The following is a 24,417-nucleotide window of genomic DNA, read 5'->3' as shown; positions in this document are numbered from 1 at the left end:
ATAGTAGTTTTCGATGTAAAAGTCAAGTGTCCGGAAATCAAATTATAGACATAACTGCATGAAATTGAAATAAAGAAGAAGGGCTCCTGATAAAAGTTGTTATTCGGTAAAATGAACAGCAGGTTTAAGAGTAATTTGCCTGAATTAAGGTTTGACGTTAGGAGGAGCTCGTTTCTTGCCAAAATACCCTTTGATTACTGCAATTATCGTCTGCATTTTCCTGGAGAGGCTGTCGGGAAGTTGTGGGATCAATTCCCCCAATTAATCAAAATTAAGGCCATGGACATTGGAGGGGCTTATAAGTTTTTGTCGTGCCAAACTCCATTTCATATTTATTAGTAAGAGATCTTCCCAAAATCCATAATGTTCATCGAATCTTGATCATTGACCTCGTGACCCAAGTTACAACCCAGGAAACCGGGAATGAAATTTAAACCAATCAAAGTGAAGAATGATCGGCATTGAACCAATCAAAGCATCCAGTCATTCGGCATTGTTTGGTGAATGCTCACCAAGGCATGAAAGACATATTTGGTTGGCGCCATTTTGTATATTTTGTAGTGGATGTAGTTCACTGATTTCAGCTGGAATTTTGTCATATTTCTCCATTATGGCTGTGGAAGGTGGTTACCTAACTGAACTTCTAACCGAAAAGGACAACTTAGATCCATCCTTCGTACATTCAATGCGCTTGTTAACCGAAGGTAGGCGGTGTATCTTCTCTAAAATCACTTCTGCAACGTCACGTAAAGTCGGAGCTTAAAAGATCGAGTGTAATGTTAGCATTCCTTCGCGGTCAAGAACCACCAGTTGCTTGCAAAAGTATCATATCTTGGTATTCAGGGCAAATCGATCTTTTCGGATTGATGAGTTGTTGACGAAGTATCATCTCTGTATTTGTTCTCATCCCGTGAAAAGTCCTCGTTTTGAATCGTTGTTATTGGGAGCCGAGTGGTGAAACGAAGAATGTGCACTCTCCAAAGAATTGTGCTCCTGCTTTGATAAGATCTCCTTTCTCCCACATTGTATCTTGATTATCAAAATGTTTCTTAAAGCCTTTCACTAGTGATTATGGCTACATGTAGCTATGGTGAGGGAACAAACCTCCAGAGTAGAATTTCCTTTCGATAACGCCGCTTTTGCATCGGAGCGGTTACGTGCGTCACCTCAAATCCTTTGGATCTTTTCAACAAGATTGCACTCACGTAGAGCAGTCGAGGATCTGGTATGCAATTGTGATTGCTGTTGTTAGTCCCGAAAGTAGATCACTTTCGCTCTCTCTAGTTATATTAGGATGATAGTTATTGTATCTCAAGGCTCGGGTGGAACTGATTGCCGGTATCAATCACTGCTCATTTGCACTTAAGTTCATGTATTTTTATCTCGTGAATATATTTACGCAACCCCGTTCTAAACTTGACACTATAATAACCCTTTACCCTAGCTTTAGTTCTACATGTAGCATTCACCGTCAAATCATCTCAGTGACTTTTCAGTTTTCAGCTTAGTGATATTCTTTTAATACACAGTAACACCTCTATAATTTTCATTCGCTATCTTTGAACTGCCTTATTTTAAAACTTTGTGTGAGAAATAGAACAGTCGCATACCAACGAAGCTTTGATATCACATGTGCAGACATATGAACAGCAGTATGAGGGCAATACAAGACCAGTTTACCAAAACAATTCAACATCAAACTCTGGCCCCTTTATGTTTCCAGCAAAGTTTTTGCTTTTAATTTTTTAAATCCTTTCTATTTTTTATGTGCGGTAGATATTTTTTAAAGCATCTGAGAGAACTTACACCTCTACATCTAGTTGAGTGCACTCTTTGGTTTCTTATCAAAAGTTCATCAAGCAAGCTGCTGTGTAATTTTTCTTATATTGCTTATTGAGAATTCCTTTGTTGCTGTATATTGTATAGCTGCCTGTATTTTTCTTTTTCTTTTTTTTTTTTTTTCAGCAGCATTATCTTCCTATAAGTAGAGGACATAAAGGTTGTATTACAAACCATGAAAGGTTTTAACATGATTTTTGCAGAATTGGTAGCACTTTGTCAGGCAATGAGGTGCATAGTGTGGGCAAAAATGGAGAGTTTGGCAGCCTAAAATATAGTTTAGCCCAGTTGTTCGCTTGTGTGATTGTTCAAATTGCTTTTTGTCATTTTTTAAGTTTTTATTTTCTCAATGCCCTCCTAAGTGTCAATGATAACTATGTTTTAGGTCCTTCTCAGAGTCATATAAACCCTTGCCTAGCAGCTTGGGCGAAATGACTCTGAGTCTGGCCCAAAACATCTTTATCCCCACAAATATAAGCACTGTTGTTTTATTGCTCACTTCATAGGAATGTACTATGAGCAAAAGCTCTGCCATTTTTAAGATACTACATTGTTCTTCAGCCAATAAGAAGTAAATTTATTTTGAATTATTTTACAGAAATCAATAAAGTACAAACTGGGGGAGCACTACCAGCAGTGCAAGCATTAAAAAAACCCAAAATTGAGAAAACAACCAATGGAAATACTTTATCACCTGTGTCAGAGAATGTACCTCCCAGCAGCCAAGTACCTGCAGCTGAAAGCCCAGAGGTGCCAGTGGCCACCAGACCTCCCCCTCAGACGCATCACTTCCGTAGACCTGCAGATGTCTTTGACAGTAAGCTTTATCAGCCCACTAAATTGATGGAAAAGGTCTTTATTCCAGTAAAAGAATACCCCAAGGTGAATATTTACTTTCTTCCTAATGTACAGCTGTGGAATCCTAATTTGTCTTGGTTAATGAAATGTTATCATTTATCATTGCACTTTCTATTTTTCTGCATTATACAGTACAGCTCAGAGGTACTTAGCTCTAAATTCATGTGAAAAGCGCATTAAAAGAAACCTGCACATGCGTGAAATTTTTTTAAATGCAAACAAAAAACACGCAAAAGAAGCTCATCAGTATATATGAAGCAGTCTTTTGTTTTATCCTTTGTTTAACTTTGAATTGTGTGTTAGATTTATAACAAAGGAGAGATTCTGATGTTGGTGACATTATGTGGTTTCTTTCCAAAGCATTTGGCATCAGCTCATTTTTTGAATTGGCTTTCCTGCATTGTGAAGGAAAAAAAAACTTTTTGACCTGTTGGGTACCTCTTTAGAAAGCAAACAAGATGAGGAAATATCAAGTTCAATCAAGGCATTGTCGTAAAACTTTACAGCTAGCGGCTAGCAGAAAGACTTGAATCATTTGCATTCATTTGTCTGTAAAGTTATGTGAAATTATTTGCAGTTTGCTGGAACAGGAGACATTTTCCTAATGTCTTACCAGAATGATTTTAGGTTACAGCACATTACTCGACTCTTATCAATTCACATAAGTAAACAAGAATAAGTGTCTGTTAAAATTGTCATGACAATCATCATCACACAATGCTGAGCATGAATAAAAAGTACAAACAAAGCAAAACTGCTCTCATGAAAGCAGTATTTCCTGAAATGTTGCACGTAACATTTGTATTCAGTTCTAATATAACACATGAACTCAATTGCTACAATGTCTGTAGTATAGAAAACAAGAAGCCATTGGATCTGGAAAAAAAAATAACATTAGAGCTTGTCTACAAGTATTTTCTGACACCCCTATCTGAATGTGAGCTTACTTTGGTGTGACCGTCGAAGGCCAGACACTTGTCTGTGTTCGTGTAAGCCTGATCAGCATAATATTTAGACAAGTCAGTGTAATTTTTTTCCTTGATTGCTTTAAGTTAAATAAATATTTTTTACAACATTCAGTTTTAGCATTTGTTTTCTTCAATTTATTTTGGTTAATGAACCAAAAGTCGAAGAGTCAACAGTAGTGATCTGAAGATAAGGTCTTTGATTACAAGCCGCGCATTCAAAAACTGGGTTGATTTGTGTACTAAAGTTCTCTGTGACACAAGCGTCTTGCCAAAACCACCCAAACATGAACTGAATCATAGAAAACAATTAAACAATTTTAACAAAAACTGAGAAATATTTTAGCACCAAATAAAAAGTAGACAAGATGTACGGGCAAAAGTCGATATCCAACTTCTTGATCTGGTCGCATCTTTCGAAGTGATTTCCAATTCTAAATACAAAGTTATCACGATCTCCGGCTGGAATCAAGTTAATTATTCGCATCTTAAAACTTTCAAAAGCCTATTCTACAAAATTCTTGTGGAGTCATGACAAGTTGTTTCAAAGTTTTATTGAAACAGCAGCCATTGTGTCCCTTACATGTTAAGATATACAAATGTTGATTTGATGTTTCAGTTATGGCATTTTGAGACCGAAAACCTTTGGTTTCAGAAACAATGCAGAACAAAGTAGGCTGACTGTGTTGAATAACAATAGAAAAAGTGTGCTTTAACATGTGCTTTTTTTTGTGAAGAACGCAAAAAATGTGGGAAGGTTTTAACCTGTGCATTGGCCATCTACCTCTGAGCTGTACTGTACTATAGGCTGTGTTGGTATAATGTTGTTTTTTTTGTATCCCCTTAGTTTAACTTTGTTGGAAAGTTGCTTGGTCCAAGAGGTAACACCTTTAAGCGTCTTCAAGCTAGTACTGGCACCAAGATGTCAATTCTGGGCAAAGGTTCTATGAGAGATAAGGAAAAGGTCAGTAGACTAATAGTAGATGTAAGTCTTAATGTTACTTCATTTGATAGGGAAACGTTCTTGTACATTCACAGTGGTTTCAATAACTTTATTGTAAGCACTGCCCATGGCGTACTAGGAGGCCTAGCCTGGAAAAGAGGCAGTGAGGCAAAAGCTAAGCACGAGCCTGCTTGTAGGCTAAACAGAGGGCAGTAAGAAGTCTTATAGGCAGCAGTAGACTTCATATAACCAGCCGCTATTGAAACCCCTGCATTCAACAATTACATTGCTTATCATTATGAACTGAAAAACAGATTTCAGACAGATTTTTTGCTAACAACTTGCAGCACCATTCAATGGACTAATTCATGAAATAAACTTGAAATACAAACCAAACAAACCTACTTGTAGCTTTCAAAGGGGTTAAGTTTCTAAAGAAACTGTGGTGCTGCATTGGTGGGGATGTCTAACAGGATAATTTGGTTTTATTAACTGAGTTGATAATGTAAATTAGCCGTGTTAAAGAGTGTCTAAGGTGGAGTTTTAAGTGGTAGCCCTTCGGCAGCAGATCAAAACTGACCACTAAACATTGGTCAAATGCAACTTGATTCTTACAGCCAAAAATAACATGCTAAAATGAATGGACTGGCACAGCACACCTAAGACTTCAAGCATTTGAGAAGCATGCAACTCTCTACTTAGCTCTAACCCTGCTGTTCACATGAGTGATCTAGAAAACATTTCTCCCTATAATATAAATACAATATCAAGTAGACAGGTAATGAGAATAAGGAAAAGCAACAATTAGGGGATTGATAGTTAAGAATTGTATGGCAGACAGTAAGGTGAATTACTAAAGATATGCTTAGAGTGAAAGGATTGATGATGACTTCCCTCACTGTGGACAACCACACTATGCAAATGACAGTTACCATCTGATTTAAATACAAGACATTTACATTGTATATTTTTATGGTGCAAATTTATTTATGTGACACATTTAAGACAAGAAAACACAATGAAGGATTTAATAAAAGTGATAATGTTCAATACAGGAGGAAGAGCTGAGAAGTTCTGGTGATGCAAAATATGCACATCTTGATGAAGATCTCCATGTGCTTATTGAAGTTGAAGCCCCCCCAGGCCAAGCTCATGCCAGATTAGGCCTAGCGATTGAGGAGATCAAGAAATTTTTGGTACCTGTGAGTATGCTTTTAATTTTATTGATATATTCTTAAGGTAGACTCTTCAATCATTCATACATTTTTAGGAAGCTCTTCATAGGATTTTGATTTACTCATTTCATAAATACAGTCAAACATGTAGTAAGAGGCACAGTGTTAATCAGCCATCCTGTATTTAGCAGTTTGTGGTTGAAGTCCTGAAATTTGTACCCCTTAATTTCTATAATTTCACCTCTGTTAAATGGTCACAGTCACCCTTTACTGAGTTCCAATAGCATCTTTTTGTTGTCTTCCACCAGTTCTGGATAGTCACTAAAAGCAGAATTACTCAAATAAAACTGAGAGTAATCTCATACATAAAATTTAATCCCAAATCAATGTTAGTAGCATTATTGAGATAATTTTTGTATAATAAATGGTCTATTATGGCTCAAAATGACATTTTCTATTGTTCCTTTATAAACACCTTTTTATGTGGAACCTTAATTCAGGGGTCAACCTGTATTGAGCAGTCACCGAGCCATTCTCTGTTGGTGACCACTAAATACAAGTTTGACTGTATTTATATGCAAAGCCTGCATTTATATGCAAAGTTGAAGTGAAACTTTTTTGTTCGTTCTGATTCCATGACAGAAAAACATCAAAACATCAATAAATATGCTAAGAGATGCAAAATTACAATTGGTTCTGTATGCAGAATGGTATACCATAAAAACCTGCAGATAAGCCACACCTTTTCTCCAAAAATCATCACTAGGAATTATAGTTGTGGCTTATCTGTGGGAACATTTGAAAAAGGTGCTGCAAATGTTGATGCCTATGTCTGTTTTCACGTCCAATCTAATGCCTGGTTACTAGGCTTGGAATGTTCCGCTCACTTTCTTGTTGTAATGCAAAAATCTATGGAGAAACTGTGTTGAATGAAGAAATTCCTGTCAACAAATACCAGAAAAAGATTAAGTCATATGTCAAAGTTGGTAGAAACAATGTTCATTATATTAAACTGGTAAACTTGTGGGTAAGACTTTGAAGTATTTTCCATTGCAATGTTAACAGTGAGTTTATGTTTGATGAACAGTGGATGAAAGAGACTTCTCAAGACTTGACTTTGGATTTCTTTTAATTTCTTTCAAAATACTTTTTTCCCAAAATTTGAGCTGCTAAATTCAGGGTGCAGCTTATCTGCAGGTGCAGCTTATTGGCAGGTTTTACAGTACATTTTTACCAAATGCATAGCTAGGGTACCTCATGGTAATGGATACTGGTCTTGTCTTGTTTCCCTGTGCACAGCTGTAGCGCTATGTTACCCTACAATTTTTTTTGACTTTGCCAATTCATTTGTCAATTTACACACAAACAATTGATTTCAGTGGAGGAAGATTACTTCCAGTATGCAGTATGCAGACCTTTTAAATTTAAATCTTGCTGTTGCAGTTTGAAACCTTCAAAACAAATCTAATTTGGACCATTTTTTTTATTACTTTGTAGGAAAATAACGATGAAATCCATCAGGAACAGATGAGAGAAATGGCAATACTTAATGGCATGGAGGAACCGGTTCCTGCTGCTGCTCCAGTTGCAGTTCCTGCACCTGTTCCTAGGGGACGCCCTCACCCCAGAGGAGTTCCACATCACTTACACCACCCAGCTCATCATGGACGAGGAACCCCAGTTCCACGTACAACTGCCATTGCAAGACCTAGAGGACCCGCTGTAGGACACGTGACTGTATCAGCAGCACGCTCTGCTGCTGGACTAGGTCCTTCATCACCAACCGTAGCTCATGCTGCACCAAGAGCAGCCGCAGTCCCAGGGGATCCATATGGAGTAAGTGAACATACAGAAAATTTGTTTTCTCAGAACCTGAAATACAGTAATAATTAAAATAACTGTAAGAGAAGTAGGATTAACCTTAACTGAAACATTTTCATGGTATTTTAGGCTAAGCCTGTATGTAGTAAACAAAGCAGCAGAAGAAGATTGCATTCTCTTCAGAGGGTAGCAAGATCACAAAAGAATGTGTGAACAGATTGAATGAGGGTGGAATTAGGCAACTCCTGTTTGTCCTTAATCATCACAATCCTGTCATAAAATTTAAAATTAAGTTTAAAAAAGGGAAATTAAATGTAGTAAATGCAGTGGTGTGGCACCCTAATTTGTAATATTAACCATGTTAAGCCATGTTAAACCAAAGTAGATCACTTTTGATGAAATGACATTTAAGCTTTTTGGTGTACACCACAGTTTATTCCATGAAAGCCCTTTTAAAAAGTTTTGTTTTGAACTGCACTTAAACTGTTTACCTGAAATACATTTACTTGTGCACTTGAATCTGCTAGGCAGTGCACACACTTCCTGCATCGGTTGGGGTACAACTGCTGACTACTGGAGAACAAGTGATTGTAAGTGCTCATAAGTAAAGGAGCCTCCGTTAAAAAAATGTGATAATTGGTTAAATCAACACAGTTATTACTGTAGTTTCAGTGTGAAATGTAGTGCAATTGTTTGGTTGAGGGGAGTTCTGTAAAGGGCCCTATAGGTACTCCATAGAGTAAAAGTCATCTCATTTCAGTAGCATGGAGCAACTGGACTATTCCCATTTCCCATTGTTTGGGGATGGCAGTCCATTGTTGGATTTTCCCTGGAATTTCTTGTTTTCTTGACTTTTTGCTGGTGGTTTGTTATACTTCTGAGTTGATAGAGGCATAGTGAGAGTGTTGTCTGCTTCAAGAGCATAACACTGTGACCCAGCTAAGGCACCAATCCAGTGTCTAGTTAGCCATGGACTAAGCCACTGAGTGGATTTTGATGACTGAAATGTTATCAAAGGTGAAAAATATGATTCACTATTGTGGACTAAAGTCTTTTTCAGGACTTCCCTCACTCATATGATCATACTTCATGATTGACTGGTATAATTAAACTTGCCAATATTTTACATTGTCACTTACAATTCAATGTCTCCGTGAACAATTTCCAGGTACAGTTGTAACCGTACTCTTTTCACAATACAGTTCCTTAATTACTGGTGTGACTTATCAATAATATTTTCACCAGATATACACAATAACATAAATCAGGTCTTGTCGCACTTCATATTTAAATGCAATAATCTTAAAGTTAAAGCATCCTCACATAGTAAGCTGTTAAATAAATAAATAATCATGCAAGAAGGTTAAAAGTAAAATAGTTTGTCTTAATTGCATAAACAGAAGCCTCCATGTCTGAGTGATAAAGTGGTTTTAAATGTATTCATAGTGTTTAATTCTATGAATCACATTCAGTTGCCTTTTTTTCAGGGCTATGAGTCTTATGAGCCAAGCTATGAATTTGAAGCAGCCTACCCGGAACATGGGTGAGCACTTAAGTCATCCTACAGTCTCAAAATCTAATAAATTGCAATGTCAAGGAAAAATTGAATGAAGTTCATGTATGCAGTTACATATTCCTCAAACTTTTAGTGACAGTACATAGCTTTATTGTAAGTTCTATATAAAAATTTCTAAAATTAAGGTCTGTGTGGAATTATTTGTGGAGCAAAGCACCAGATGGATGGCTTTGTTGCTTGATTTTCCTAGAGGTAATGAAGCAGCAAAGGTTTTTGTTGAGGAAATAGTCATGGAGTATGTCGTGTTCAATTAAATTTGCTAGGAATCTTGTGATGCCCAGAATATCAAAGCCATTTGCCCACCAATGAACCTTTAGCTTAGCTGAAAACATAGGGGTGTGCTCCTTTGAGATTTTTGGCATCACTGATAGCCATGGAGCTCCTTTCAAAGGAACACGCAGAACTATTTTCAAAGGGCAATTTTCTCTTTTCAACATTTATAGGCTGCTGGCATCACAGTATTATGTAAGGAGTTTTGCTAATGAGTATTACAACTTGGTCATTATGGCAAAGGTATTCAAAGGAAAGGGTGGACAATGTCATCCAACTGATAAGAGTTAACAAAACATACGGCACTATCTACTAAATTTAGATTTTCTAATGGATGGTGCTATCCATTCTTGAAAGAACCTGGGCCAGTTTTTTTGGTCTTTGGGTTAAACATACCTGTACATTATATGAATCAACAGTGAAGCAGTATACTATGAATATGGCCAGCCAGGAGAGGTTTTTGATGCAACTTTTGCAGGTAAGTGCTACATCCTGCTCATTTTTGTTTCCTCTATATCAATTCCATTTATGGACAATGAGAGACTTTTGAAAAGAAGCAAAAACTGGATTTCTGGTCATTAAATCTGATTACCTTAAAAGCCTTATTGTGAAAATTATATGCTGTGAATTAGCAAGTGAAGTTGTAAACAAATAAGATTACTTGTGTGAAGGGTACTTTTTCCCTTTAAAGATGAAAGGAAAATCTAACCATTAAGCATCTTGAATAGAGATTGATTTGGAATTTGTTTCACTAAACTAGCTCTGTCATAGTGAGATTAAATATTAATTCATATGGGTATTTTTACTTTAACTTATTTAATGAATTATAATGTAAATAAGGACTGTGATTTCTTTAATACAAGATTGCAGGAAAATGTTTCTGTGTGCACAATATGACTATCATTAATATGACATGTCTCTTCTCAGAAGAATATTATTTCCAATAAAAGTTTGTGATGTTTATTTAGTAAGTTAACTTTTACCTACTAAAGAATTTAAAAGGAGAAGAGTTACACTAGTCCACTGAAAAGGAAATTTATTTTGAGTGGCAGTATTCTCAAAGGTTAAAGCAAGGTTGAATTGTCTTTGCTGTAATAGAACTTGTGCCTTAAAGTGTAACTCTGTACTTTATAGGTGATAACTTTCCTTTACTGTTATTTTTAGGTTAATTCCAGTTCCTTAATTAATGTTATAAGGTGTTAATGTTAAACTTACATAAATTCTTATTTTAGCTCCAACAAGAGTTCCTGCAAACTCATCTGCAACTTTCAAGGCTCCACCAGCTCGTACTGTGAAGAAAATTGTTCGTGAAGCAACATACCCTTATTGAAGCAGTTAACAAATTATAATTATTTTCTATAGCTTCTGATTTGAAAAGTGAAGCTTGCTGATAGTGTTTTGATAAATTTCTCAGAAACCATTATGTATGTTCACCACTTTTCTTTTTACAAGGAACTGGTGTTCAGGATTTCACGTTCTTTCAGTGCAGATAGTTTCATAAGTTTGTTGCTAACTGTTGTAAATCATGTTAACTTTTCCCTAAGATTAATAGGATAGAATTTTGTATGGAGCCTTCAGATCACTCAAATGGCCATAAATTTGAAAGCATACAATCAGTATTCCAAACATTAAAAACACTAAAAACAATCCAAAAAAAACCTCTTGCTAAAGACTAACCAAGCAACAATTTTGGTGTAGTTACCCAAAGTTGTCATAATGTTCCAAATTTGTTTATTATTGAAATCTAATCAGAACATGAATGCATTCTAGTAATACTCATGGTAAATTTTCCCCATAAACTTAAAGCTAGAGGCAAACGTATAACTAAATTTTTGTCAGCAACATGCCCCTAAATTTCAGACTTTCAATTTGAGGGATGTATTTGTAATGATTAAATGGTATTAAACATGTGCAATACAGGGATGAGTCTACAAACATCCAAAACTGCAAAGCATTGTTAACCACTTTAAAGGGTTAAATATGATGTGGCTTAATCTTTCTACCATGTATTTTAAATCTAAACAGTTTAATCTATCTGTCATTGATGAACTCAATAAAGTGATAAACGTTGCTAAACAGTTTGTTTTTTTTTTTTTTAGTTTAGTTGTCCATAACAGCCAAAAGTGACTAAATTGACACTTAGAGTATTGTTGTAAGTGTAAAGATCAAAACTTAATTATGAACTTAACAGTGTTCTCACAACTTCTCTTAAACAAAAACAAGAAGCTCATGTCCCTCATCTAAACATTCCCAAAACATATCTAAAGTTCCGCAATAAATACATTTTTGATGTGATGAATTGCTGTAAACTTTTAACTTTCATAATAGAGAAATTTCAATGTGATATAAATAGTTTTGAATATGTGTTTTTGAGAGTTTTATCTTAATTATTATTTTTTTAACATTCAGATGTTTGTATTTTTTTGGTTGTTGTTGTAATTTTGAGATCAGTTTGCTTTCTCTTCTTTTCATCTAACCTCTTCACTGATGCGTGGTTTCTTCCTTAAAGATTTTCTAAAATAATTTAATGTTGGGTTCCTAAATTCTAACCCTGCAGTAGAACATTCATGAATTGACAATGTATCTAATGAAGGCATCCATTTAAATGGAATATTTTTTGATGAAATATCCACACCGAAAAAGTTTGATAACTGTATTTTCACATAAATGATGCTTTTACAGCTATTTTTTTTACATACAGCAAATTGCATATGTTTTGTAACTGCTTTCTATATAATGTGTGTCCACAAAAAATCTGCTTTTGAAGATAGGTTTTCTATTTCATTTTCTTGTATCTATCAATAAAATGTTGGTTTTGTAGTCAACTGAACTGGCTAATGCCTTGTGTTAAACTTTGTCTGTGTACATTTGTTATTTGAAATCATTCTGGGTAGCAATGTTAAAAGTATGTGATTGTTTGAATACTCTTCCTTCCTTCCTTGGGACAGAACATTTTTGTTATGTTTCAACATTTGTTTCTTCATGTAGTTGGATGTTGGTCTGTTTCCATGCAGGTGGTAGTAGAAGCAAGAATTAAACTGTAAAATAAAGACAAACAAGCCAGTCATTTGTTTGATTGACCATGGTCATGTACTTTACATTGACTGTTGTTTTCCAACTTTTCATCAATAACCAGATGTTGTTCATTTGGTATCATGATACCATCAATTTTACCTGGTAAATGATTTTTCTTAAAAGTGTCTAAGCAGAAGACCTTAGTGTTCATCTTTGCTCTTGGAATTCACACCTTAATTCAATCCAAGAGGAGTAAAAACAGTAATCTGTAAGAAACCATTGACTTAATACTTAATTTGTATAGTTTTTATAGCTCCTAATTACCAGGCAAAAAACAAACAAACAAAAATCCATGTAAACGAGCAGCACTACTTAAAAACTTCACAGTAATTCGAAGAAATCAAGATAAATATGGACTCAACAGTAAGCTTTTGAGAATGCAATGATGCTCGAAGAAGACTTCATTGATGCTGGGTAATAATCTGAAAGGTAACTTTCCCATTTTATTATCTTTCTTTTGTGTAATGTAACAAAATAAATTCAGTTTAACTTTTAAGTGAGGATGAATCCTCATTATCTTCAATAGATTATTTTAATTTTCCCATTTTGTCTAGTGACTAGCATCTAATTTCTCCTACTCAGTATCTGCCAAATCACACATTAAGGTCATGAGAATAAAGGAAATGATTACTTTCTAAAGAAGCTCGGGACTGTTAAACAAATCCTCCTTGTCAGTTCCATAGGAAATGTATGGAACGATGTGGAGAATATGCATACTGATTAGAGGGTGTAAAAGATTAAATGCAGTGATGCGTGATGATTTTAATTACTATAAGAGTAAAATCAAACTTAAACCAATTCAGTCAGAGTGACAAATGCAGTTGGCTCTGACAATTTCATGTATCAGCAAATTTGTTTTGTCAGGCATGGAAATTCTAAAGTTAAGCTTCAGTTAATCGTGATGATAGTAAAAATGAGTTGAGAAAATTAAATCGGAGTTAAGTGGTGTCATCTAAACAATAACAATCCTTGTTCATGTAGAAATGAACAATTACATTTTGAATTAGTCATTTTACAAGTGGTGGGGATATGAAACTGGTGCCAGTTAACCCACCCCACCCCCCACCCCCCTCCTCATTCCTTTAGGGGCCTTCCTGCTACTTCAAGATTTGGATTTGCCAATTGTAGCATTGGAAAATTTGTAAAATTGCCCAATAATGACGTGGTTTTGTTTTGTTTTTTGTTTTTTTGTTTTGTTTTAGTGAAACGTAGGAAAGTGATTTTTCGGTGATGAATTTGGATCATTTCCAAAGTGATACGAATAAAGCCCCCCAGAAGACGACCTGATAAATGGATCAATTCATGGATTTTTAGGTAAAGATTTTATTCATTTTTGTTACTTAGTGCAGTGAGCTGTATTTGCAATGATTAAAGTACTGAATATGAGACAAGTAATAAAATGATGATGACTTGTAATTATCAGGGGTTTGAATAGAAGTAGGGTAACAGATCTACCCACTTGTGATGAGCTGGCCACCATCTTTTAGACACTGTACCACACACATTTAATTCGCTACAAATGGGTTCAATTTTAGCAACAAAAGGCAATATAAACTGGAGTAGACCCTGAAATGCAATTGCTAGAGTCAAATTATTCCAAAGTTTCCCTTGGGAGCCCATACCCCACTTGGAGTAGGAGGCTCTCCAGGCCTTCAATAACTTCATCTGATAAAAGCTTTTTGCAAGCTAAGTCGCAGTTTTATGTCTCCAGACCCAAGTGTCCATCCTCATAACAGTGGCTGACACCTCCAAGAACCTCTTCATACAGGAAAGAACCTCACCCTTGTGGTTCTACCTGGGGATGACTTCATGGACATTGTTGAAAGTTCTCTAAGGCCAGACTGCCCAGTGCATAAACTACAAAAGGATAAAAATATGGCTGTAAAAGGCATCATGGTCACTGGTTACTCCATAAGATCCCAAAAAGCTGTGGTTGTAGCTTCCCTCAGATAGTCTGAGGACTTACCATGATGTTAGACTATTCCAACCCTATTTAAGAATGTTGTCAAGGTGACTTACAACATTTGATCTCAATAAAGTACTTTTACAATTTTATTGTTCTCGTTTATTATCAGCCTGTTGCTGTGTTGCTAACTATTGAGTGAATGAAAATTCCAATTTAAATGTAACCAGCGCAACACCGTTGATTGTAGAAAACTTTTTTCTGACATCCAGTAGGGATCCCGATTAACAATAAGATCCTGAAACAATTTCTTGTTACCTCATTGTATGACTAAGTCACAATAAGAGGTTTAGTATGGAACTAAAAGTCACTCACTCAAACGCTCCCTACTGATCAGTTTTTGCTTTTAACTTGGATTAAGAGCATTAATCCCCTTTTACCCCTACTAGTTCTCTTCCTGTCCTCAGAGGTGTGTTACTATCTTGTATCCTTATGTCTGAGAGGGGGGGGGGATTTAGCGTAAGGACTTGAAGGGATCAATACCGTATATCCTCGAATAGGCGCCCAGGCGCTTACTTGAAATTCGGCTAAAAGGAAGGGCGCTCATTGGAAGGAGAGTGCTTAATTAGTAAGCGCGGAAAGAGGACTGACAGAGAAAGAACAGATGGCGCACTTGGGGAACTTGTGATTTAGAAATAACTGGAAGTGGCTTGATGGAAAGGAAATATTCTCCTTTACTGGTTCTTCAGTAGTTGAAGCTTTAGCTTGTGCCAATATTTTCATGGCAAAATTAGAAAAAAGGTATTAACACCTAGAGCACAACTAAACCGCTACTTTGGAAGAAACGTGTTGACGACGTTTTATGTCTGGAACAGAACCAAAGACGTTTGAAGAGTGTAAGATACCAAGATGAAATTTTGGAGAAATATATCTCTGAATTTGATTTCACTGGGAGAGAAAGGTCACTCATAACTTACGTAGGATTATGCTCGCGATCGATTGTAAACGTTTCCTCGTCTGACGGTCACCGAAATGCCGAGAGGAGCTTCCTGTTTGACTTTACTCCGAAATGCTGTGTATCAGGGCTACTGCGAACTCGCTGCTAGTTTTCCTGCCAAATCCTAAAGCTGTCTTTCGCTCATTCCTTGGTTTGAAAATTGATCTTGTAAGCCATAAATTATGGCGGCTTTCCATTCGTGCAGGAAGACCTCTTGATGGCTTCATTCGAACACGGATTGAAATGACAAAAATACGTAGCAAATAGACGATTGACACTAGAAACAGGTTTTCCTTGTATTCCTACTACTTAAGAAAGTGAGAGAGGAGGGTGGGGGCGTCGGTTTGACTTTATGGCCTAAGGGGTGAGCGCTTTTTCGGGAGAGAGTGCTTATTAGAGCGTGGGCGCTTATTCGAGGAAATACTAACAGTAATTTAAAATACAGTAAATTGGTTGAACCCGAGGGTAACATGTGATCGTGTAGTTCGACCGTCGTGGTTAGTGTAGTCCTGAGAAGAACTGTTGTGCACTGTGTAGTAGTGACTGGTGTTCGACAACCTGAGCGGATGTCATCACCAGAGTCGAAGGAATAGTTGTTGTCAGTACTAGGTCTGGTTTGTGTAAACTGACTGGTCAGTGTAGCCGTGAGGTAAATGGCGTCTTTCTTGTCAGGCTGAACGCTAAAATTATGGAAGGTGGCATTTCCTTCCTTTCGCTCCATCCTTGATTAAAGCACACTTTTGTAGTCCTCTCAAACGAAGAGGAAATTTGCGTTACAACTGGAAAGAAAAGGGCTTCAAAGTTCTAATAGCGACGATGACAACCGTCCCAACGATAGATAGTTTGATCAGATACATCAGGTCATTTGAACGACGACGAATCGATCAGGCGTAGGAAGAGGGCAGGATACAGAATGAACCTTACCTATGTGAACAAAGGATAAGCCTTCCTCATAATTTATTACATTTATTTACAAAATTTGCAGAACTGATAATTGAAATGCACTTTAACCCTTTCACTCCTACGAGTGACCAAGACAATTTCTCTTTACAATATCAATACAATATCAAGTAGACAAATGATGAGAATAAAGAATAATGTTAATTAGGGGATTATTAGTTGATCCAATATCAAATTCTCCAAACTAACATCGTAAGAACTATATGGCAGACAGTAAGGAGAATACTTAAAGGGTTGAGGGCCTACTATCATTTGAAGCCGTTGCAAGGTAAAATTTAGTTTGCTATAACTCGACGTTTAGAAAGGAAATAGGTACCGTTGATGACATAGGGACACGCCCAATCTCCCGTGACCCAAAACAAAGAAAGTGATCGGATCTCCAAAGGCATACGGATTCACGTAAAGTTTTAAGAGTGTTATTACTCAGCGCGTTTATCGGAAGAAAATTAAAGTATGCATTTAAAGCAAACATAAAGACATGAAAAACGAGGACAGCAAAATGTGTCGTGACTACCTTATCTCGGTGAGTTCTTTCTGGCACAGTCCACCCAACTATTCTCGGCCACCACCGTCTAACCTTCGTCGAAGATCTGATTGGACAAAGGTGTGCCGCTCTATTTTAAACAGTATTAGGATAAAAGGGGCTGGCTGAGGTTTACTTATTGTAGGGAGATTGTAAGATGCCGCTTTGTTACTCAGTATTCAAGGAAAAGCTTGGGGCTGAAATCTGAGGATCTTTCATGCGATTAGGAATAAAGAATAAGATACTTTATTAAACACCATTGCAGCCATAGGCTGAATTACGGGATATTTACAAATACTGATGATAACAAAGAGAAAATAAGAAAAATCATCTACATCTTATAGACATGGCTAAAAATAAAACTGTTCTTCAAACGCTCGGTTTTACATAGGGGGAGAGTGAAATCACTTGCGTCTCAGTAAATATTTACAACTCTTCCTTTGGGGGAGGAGGCTATGGAGATTGTGGGTGGAGTTACCGACGATCTCGTCAAACAGATCAACAAATTACCAAATTGAACTAAAAATCGGCGGTTGTTTCGTATGAAGTCAGGTAATTCTCTGGTATTGCGCTGCGTATCGTATACTTTCACATCATCGCATACGAATGGCTCAGTAAAAGAAACGCGTGCAATCATTTATAGGACGAGGTGGCCTGCTATCGAAGTCCCTATTCAAGTTTGGTTACGTCTTTTTTTCTTTAACTTTTATTCCTCTCGCCCTCCCTTTTGTTCATATCGTATGTACTCAACTGTAAGCGCCTTCCCCCAATAACCGTCCACCCCTTAGGCCATAATGTTAAACAAGCGCCCCTCTCGAAAAAGCGCCTCTTCCTCTCTCACTTTCTTAAACAGTAGGGATACAACGAAAACCTGTTTCTATTGCCACTTTATTTGCAATTTTTTAAGCTTGAAATATAGCGGAAGAATAAGCACCCCCCTCGATTAAATGTCCTGACATCAATATTAAATTAAACGGGAGGCAAGAATGTCAAGCTTACAATTATTTGTTATTTTTCGAAGACAAGGAAGAAACTGAGCCATATGTAATTTTCATCTTTCAAATGATCGCTCGGTGTTAGTGCCCTCAAGTTGTAAGTTTCTTGCAATCGTCTGAGGAAAACAACAAACAAAAAGGTTAAAGCAGCGCGAATTGCCTGTGGGAGTTTTCAGGAGTGCCTACCGGATGCACGGATCCTACAATGTAAGTGTAGTCCAGTTCATTTCAAAAGTATAACTATTAATTATTACTTAAAGTCAAGCCACCTCCTATCTTTGATGTCATTTGCCTGTTGCCATAGTTCATTCACTGTATTAACGCCGTCAAAGGTAAGACCTGCGATGTGGTTATTTTCGAGCAAATTACCAATCCACTCTGTCCGGTTTTTTGTTTGTTTGTTTTTTATCTATTATAACAGTTACTATTTTTGTCTTCGACCACGCAAATCACACCCGCAAAGTTCATGAGTACAATGGGTCAGTTTTCGTGCACAGATAGCTTACCGTTTAAAGACAGAACTTTCGTTGTACTCTCGATCTGATCCATCTTGAGAAGTAAATCCAACCGTTCCAAAAGCGATGAACATTGAAGCAGGACGTTTCCCATTAAACAGGGTAAAATGTTTCATTTTTGGATGCTCAAATCCATCATTAGTTATAAAAGTGTGACGTGCCAAACCGAAATACAGTCACTTGGTTTTTTTAGTATCTTTGGCTTCGATCATGCAAATCCCACCCGCTAGAAAATGAAACGTTTACGAAGACAATGAGTCGATTATCACCCAAAGATAGCTTACCGTTTAAAGAAAAAAACATAGTTTGTACTGTGATCGATCTTGTGATGAAAATCAAACCTTTCAAAGGGGTAAGCGCCAAAGCCTGATGTTCCTTAATAATATGTTTCCCAAATATTTTCCCGCCTGGCCCCACCAAATTCAGTCAATATGCATTTTAACATACATCCACTAACTGTTGAAAATTCTAACCTAAATAGGACGCGATAGATGGGCAAACGAGCACAAAAAAATTATGCAATTAAAACTTTTCTTTTTTATTTCGATTAGCCCAGAAGGGGGGAGGGGGGGGGGGGCAAGGTAATAACCTAAAACGCAAGTGATCTGGATACTCAAACCACTGTGACAGCGGAAGTTCGGAAAGTTAGGAAAAGAATGAAATGTAACTTATTATTTTTGTTGTTTCATTTTCAAAGCATCAACCACATTGTCAACATCTTGGTAAGTGCGATTGAAAATCTTTTCCAGTCACTCGGTTTTCATCGGGCTGGTTATATTTTAGTAACTGTAGAGAGGTAAGGCTGTTATGGCAAAGCCCAGTAACTGCTTTTTCGATCTTTGTTTTTGCAATATGTAGTTTCGAGCGTCAGCCCTTCATTAGGGCGGTTGGTGGCGCGATTGAATCGTCACCACAGTGAAATAAATTCGTTCTATGGCGACCATTTCAAATCTCTGTGGGTTTGTACCATGTGATCTATCCTCATTAACTAAGGTTATCGAGTATCGTTCAATTTGAGAAATTGATGACCATGAAACTAAAATCAGACCTCTATTTATGTTGTGGACTGTCCCTCACTGATATCATAGGAAATCGGTAGTGCTTCATTACGCGGTTTTCCAGTGGCTTTGATCTGCATCAGCTAGTTTTTGGAGGATTCAACGAACGATTCAGAGATCGCGGTAGATTCGAATTGAATTTCCGTTTTCTTCTTGTACTTCTTGTACATAAGCGTTTCATGTTTGAGATACCCTTCACTTAAATCTTTGGTTACCAGCGGTGGGTTCTACGGTATTTGATTTTCTTGAGGTTTGTCTGTTAAAGCGTCAGAGTCTTGCATAAGAAGATAAATCACGATGCTACGCGCTCAGAAGAGAGATATTTTAATTTCTTATAAAAACTGAAACTTATAGCCCATTGACATCAAAGCTTAAACATGTTTTATAGTTGTTTTGTTAAACAAGGTTGAATATTGTTTTCTTCATAGGGACTGCTTAAACCGATGTTTCTCGACTTAAAATTTAACAGCACATTTGAAATAAAAAGTCAGTGATTTACTTGAAACCAATGGAAAATTCATTTCTTCAGTTCTCTGTTTTTTATTTTTATCAAGTTAAACCTGGTTTAACTAAACGTGTTTTGCTAGGGTGAATGGAATATTGCTTAAATTCACTGTTATTACTTACATATAGTATAAGCGTACTTTTCCGTTGAACGGATGCTTCATATCTCCACCGTTAAATTGTGTTCTTCAAACCTTTATGGCTTTATACGGTGTATTTCAACTTCATTAGCTAAGATTGTTGAGCATTGTTTAATTTGAGAAACTTATAGAAGAGAGGTCAGTCTATGACATCGCGTGCTCACGGAGAAAGATGTTATAATTCTCTGTGAGGAACTGAAGGAAGTTGATCATTACTTCAAAGGCAAAGTTAACATGCCGGCCATCAGGCAAACCTTTGTGAATTAGATTTATATAAAAATGTCAGCTAAAGGTTTACAAACAAACGATTTGAGGTGTTTAAAAAGAAACAACCGTACAGAATGGTTTTAACATCTAAAAACATATCCTCAGGATGTTATAAACGTTTGCGTTCTCATCAGTAATTGTTGCTCGACTGCAGTAGTTTTGGAATGTAGGGAAAGTCCCGAATGTCCGTCATTGTTTTTTTTTCTTTTCACTTTCAGAAGTATCCGCTACGAAGTCAACAACTTGGTAAGTACAAGTAGAAGTGTTTAATACAGGGGTATACAGCTTTCCATCTTCTACACACTAATTACCAATAGTCTATTGTTATTAGGAGTAACTTTGCATGAGTAACGTTTTGATGACAAAGGCTAAATTGAATGCTGTTTTGTTAATCTCTGTCCTGTGCCTGTCAACTCATGTAATGTTATGCAAAAATCGCAACCGAAGACTGGAAATGAATTTATTTCAAAGCGACTTTGTTAAACCTTTGTGGCTTCACATCTTACCAATCATCCTCATTAGCTACAAAAAGGTTCGTTTTCAGCGACATTGGTTTGATAAGTAAGCTCATTACTTGGCAATAAACTGCTAGAACAATTTTTCAAATGTTGCCATATTGCAGAATGTCAGGAAAGTTTCCAGAACGCTGTAATATTAAGGTGTATCTTTCGTGTTGGTCTAAGACTGTTAGCACTTAAAACTTATTGAATACTACTGTGAGTCAGTACTCAATATATGGTCACCACTGATTTACATCTGCGATCATCTCTCTCTCTCGCTCGTTCATGACACGATAAAGAATGATTTTCAGATAAAATCGTGCAAAGGAACCTCCAGTTCGAGAAAAGAGAGCACCTAAGTCCGTGTTCGGCTTGTACCACTGTTCGGCCTGTACCACGTCATAGAAATTGTTAAATACTTCTCAAGAAAAACCAAACAAACACCTTAGCAGTTTAATGTCTTACATTATTCATAAACAAGAAATAAGGATGCTTGATCCTAAGGAGTTTCATTATATGTACGTTTTGACGGCCGAGATAAAAAAAAAAAAGGGAAAACTAAGAAAAGTGAAACTAAGTGAGACTGAGGAGAAACATTTTTCGAGTTTCCTCTCGTGATTAGTAAAACCAAAAGTTCTGTTCGGGTCATAAAAAACGAGATCAAAGCTACTGATTCCCAACAGTGTTCTACACCTGAGTGAGCATCAACCACCAAGTCGACAACTTGGTGAGTGCAAGTAGAAGGAAATCCAGTGTTCTGTCATGTACTCAGTAAATAGTAATGGTATATTGTTGATAGAGTAATTTTGCATAAGTATCGTTTTAATTAATGGCAAAACCTACAATGAATCAGTCCTGTTTTCTCGGATAATCTTTGATCTGTGACTATTAGGTAGGGTAACGTTGTGCAAAATTCGCCACCAAAGTGATATGGATTCGTTAAAAAGTGACCACGTGAAACCTCTGTGGTCTCACATCTGATCGTCGATCCTCATCCACTATGAAAATATTCGTTTTCAGGGATATTCGTCTGATAAATGCACTCATTACTGGTAAAATGAACAATCTTTGCAATTGTTGCCATATTGCGGAATGTGAGGAAATTTCTCAGTATACTGTAGTGAAAAGTTAATCTTTCATATTAGGATAAAAATTTGAATGCTTAAAACTCGTTGAATCCTAACTTCGAGTCAGTATTCAATCTGTGATCAAACTCTTTTGCGCTTTAACAAAACGGTAATGAACTAAAAGAACGATGTTTCGATAAAACCGAACAAAGGAACTTCCAGTATAAAAAAAAGAAGAGAAATAAAGTCCATCTTTGGCCTGGCCTACACTGTGGACGGTAGATTACTCAAACTGTCGAATACCTCTCAAGACTCAAAACAAGAGGGAATTTCTCATTAATTATTCTTGTATTACTCATGAATAGTGTGATCCTAAGGGTCTTCATTGCAAATACGTTTTGACAGTTGGTACAAAAATGGTGAGAATGGTGAAACTAGAACTCATACTGTAGATTGTTCCTTTCTGATTCCTTTTGATTTTCATGGATTTTCCAGGGCTGATTGTACATTATTTTATTGTCTTCTTTTTTCTTAATCAAAGCAAATTATGCCCTAAACATAAATCAGCGAGTCAGGTTTATTTTCTAAAAATCAATTAACTTCCTTTTCAAAAAAGAAGGGGCCCCTTTCCCATTTCTTTTCTGTTTCCGGCTTAACTAACTGCCTTAAGAAAGTTAAGAGACTGGGGAGAGAAATTTTCTGAGTTTTCTCACGCGATTAGAGAGATCAAAAGTTAAGTTCCATCACAAAATCCTGCTACAAATTCTTAATGACAATGACAGTTTTCAAAAGACCTCTGAGCTCGATATCAAAGGAATTTCAAACACGAGTGTACTTCAAGTCAGGTATAAATGTCTATCACTTGAGGAAAATGTGAAAAAAATTTTAAAACCAAAACTGTCCGACATTTGAAAAAAAAAATGTTTTTTGTCATTTTGAATTGATATTTATTTGTTTCTACCTTGTATAAGCTTTCTTAAAATTGCTTTTAATATTTCAATCGTAGCTGTTTTAAAACTACAATTAATTCCATTGTCATTCCTTTAGCCTATTTGCAGATAATCTTCAAGTTCGCTTTAAAGTTTGTAAGACTTGTCACTAATCTTCAGACTGCTCCAACACAGAGGCTGTGCATAAATAATTTTCGCTTTTAATATTTACTCTCAAAAAGATGAAGGACTGAAATCTGTGAGAATATGATTCAACCTATGAGCAAACTGTTTCTTTTACATCACGCAACGAGATGAATGAACCAAAAAACTAGATCAAAGTAATTTATTTACGACAATGCCTTCACTGAGTGACTTAGTGAGTAAGTGAGTTAACATTTACATATCATACTCACAACTAAGAGCACTTCTACGCTTCGCTGAGCTGCAAGTTAACAAAGTTGATGTGCTTCAACACGGAAGCTGTGTCAGTCTAGTGGTACACATGGTCTACAAAGTCTTGCGTAAGAAGATAAGTCAGCCTATGACGCTTAAAGCTCACGAAGGAAGATAATGTATTTTCTGTGAGGAACAGACCGTTACTTGACTGATTTCCTATAATCTCGTCGTAGTGTTATTGAGCAGAAAGCTTACTTTTCGGATGGATGTAGGCTGCGAACCTCCACCATTAACTTTGTTCGATTGCTTTGTTAGGCTATACAATAAACCCAAACAACTTTGGTTAAAAATCAAGAGATTTTTCTGGTGGTATTTAACTAAAATCCTGTCCTGTGAGTATTAAGTGATGTTATGTTGTGCAAAAATCGCCACCGGATGAAATGAATTCGTCACAAAGCCGGAGTTCGTCAAACCTCTGTGGCCTCACATATTGCTCATCATTCTCATCAACTAAGGATAGATTCGTTTCCAGTAACATTCATCTGATAAGTAAGCTCGTTACTTGGTAATAGCTTGCTACAACAATATTTTCAAATGTTCCATGCCATAATGCGGAATGTCAGGATATCTTTCGGACAGCTGTGTTAAAAGGTTATCTCTCTTGTTAGCCTAAGAATTGAAACGCTTAAAATTTGAATGCTTGTAGCTTGATCCCTTGAGGCTTTATTGTAAATACATTCTGACGGCCGGTAGAAATGCAGATGGAAAACGAAGTATTAAAATGATACTGCATACCATTCTTTGCAAGTTTCTTTGCGGAATACTGGCAATACAACATCATTGATTCCCCAAGATTATCAAATGCTCTAACGAAGTGATAACGCTCGAAACGTCTGCTTCAGAAACTCTTTACGATGGCCAATCTACATAGTCAACTCAGCTGGTAAAGCCAAATTATTTTGCAATACCCCACAAAAGTTTCTCTATAAACTTAACCCGTTGATTAATGTTGTTTATAGAAACTATGCATGGGAAAAGTTCTCATAGCAGAAGTTAAGATTAATGCTGATTTGTTTATCTTTGTCCTGTGACTTTAAGGTCATGTCATGTTGTGCAAAAATCACAACTTAAGTAAAAT

At 36.5% G+C, this 24,417-nt stretch overlaps 1 protein-coding gene across 5 annotated transcripts; it reads left to right on the top strand.

Annotated features, from left to right (window-relative positions):
- Window positions 1-507: 507 nt before the first annotated feature.
- Window positions 508-14,577, top strand: LOC131795186 (KH domain-containing, RNA-binding, signal transduction-associated protein 2). 5 transcript variants are annotated; one of them, XR_010716630.1, is made up of 11 exons: window positions 508-704; window positions 2,438-2,721; window positions 4,510-4,626; window positions 5,661-5,807; window positions 7,278-7,616; window positions 8,129-8,191; window positions 9,089-9,144; window positions 9,867-9,925; window positions 10,680-12,951; window positions 13,725-13,836; window positions 14,234-14,577. XR_010716630.1 is itself a non-coding variant. In XM_066162199.1 (9 exons), the coding sequence occupies exons 1-9, from the start codon at window positions 611-613 to the stop codon at window positions 10,775-10,777; spliced, it is 1,257 nt and encodes a 418-aa protein (XP_066018296.1). In that variant the 5' UTR covers window positions 508-610; the 3' UTR covers window positions 10,778-13,711. The 5 variants fall into 5 exon arrangements, 2 of the variants coding, with proteins under 2 accessions (XP_066018296.1, XP_066018297.1); XR_010716631.1 differs by lacking the exon at window positions 10,680-12,951; XM_066162199.1 differs by lacking the exons at window positions 13,725-13,836; window positions 14,234-14,577 and having other exon boundaries at window positions 10,680-13,711.
- Window positions 14,578-24,417: the final 9,840 nt, after the last annotated feature.

This window comes from Pocillopora verrucosa, chromosome 2 (genome assembly GCF_036669915.1).
Source record: "Pocillopora verrucosa isolate sample1 chromosome 2, ASM3666991v2, whole genome shotgun sequence".
NCBI lineage: Eukaryota > Metazoa > Cnidaria > Anthozoa > Scleractinia > Pocilloporidae > Pocillopora > Pocillopora verrucosa.
This window is presented reverse-complemented; position numbering and strand designations above follow the sequence as displayed.

Coding starts and splice junctions, on each gene's coding strand:
- LOC131795186 (XM_066162199.1), top strand. CDS start 611: ATGGCTGTGGAAGGTGGTTACCTAACTGAACTTCTAACCGAAAAGGAC. Junction 4,627..5,660: donor CTATGAGAGATAAGGAAAAG/GTCAGTAGACTA, acceptor TGTTCAATACAG/GAGGAAGAGCTGAGAAGTTC. Junction 8,192..9,088: donor CTACTGGAGAACAAGTGATT/GTAAGTGCTCAT, acceptor CCTTTTTTTCAG/GGCTATGAGTCTTATGAGCC.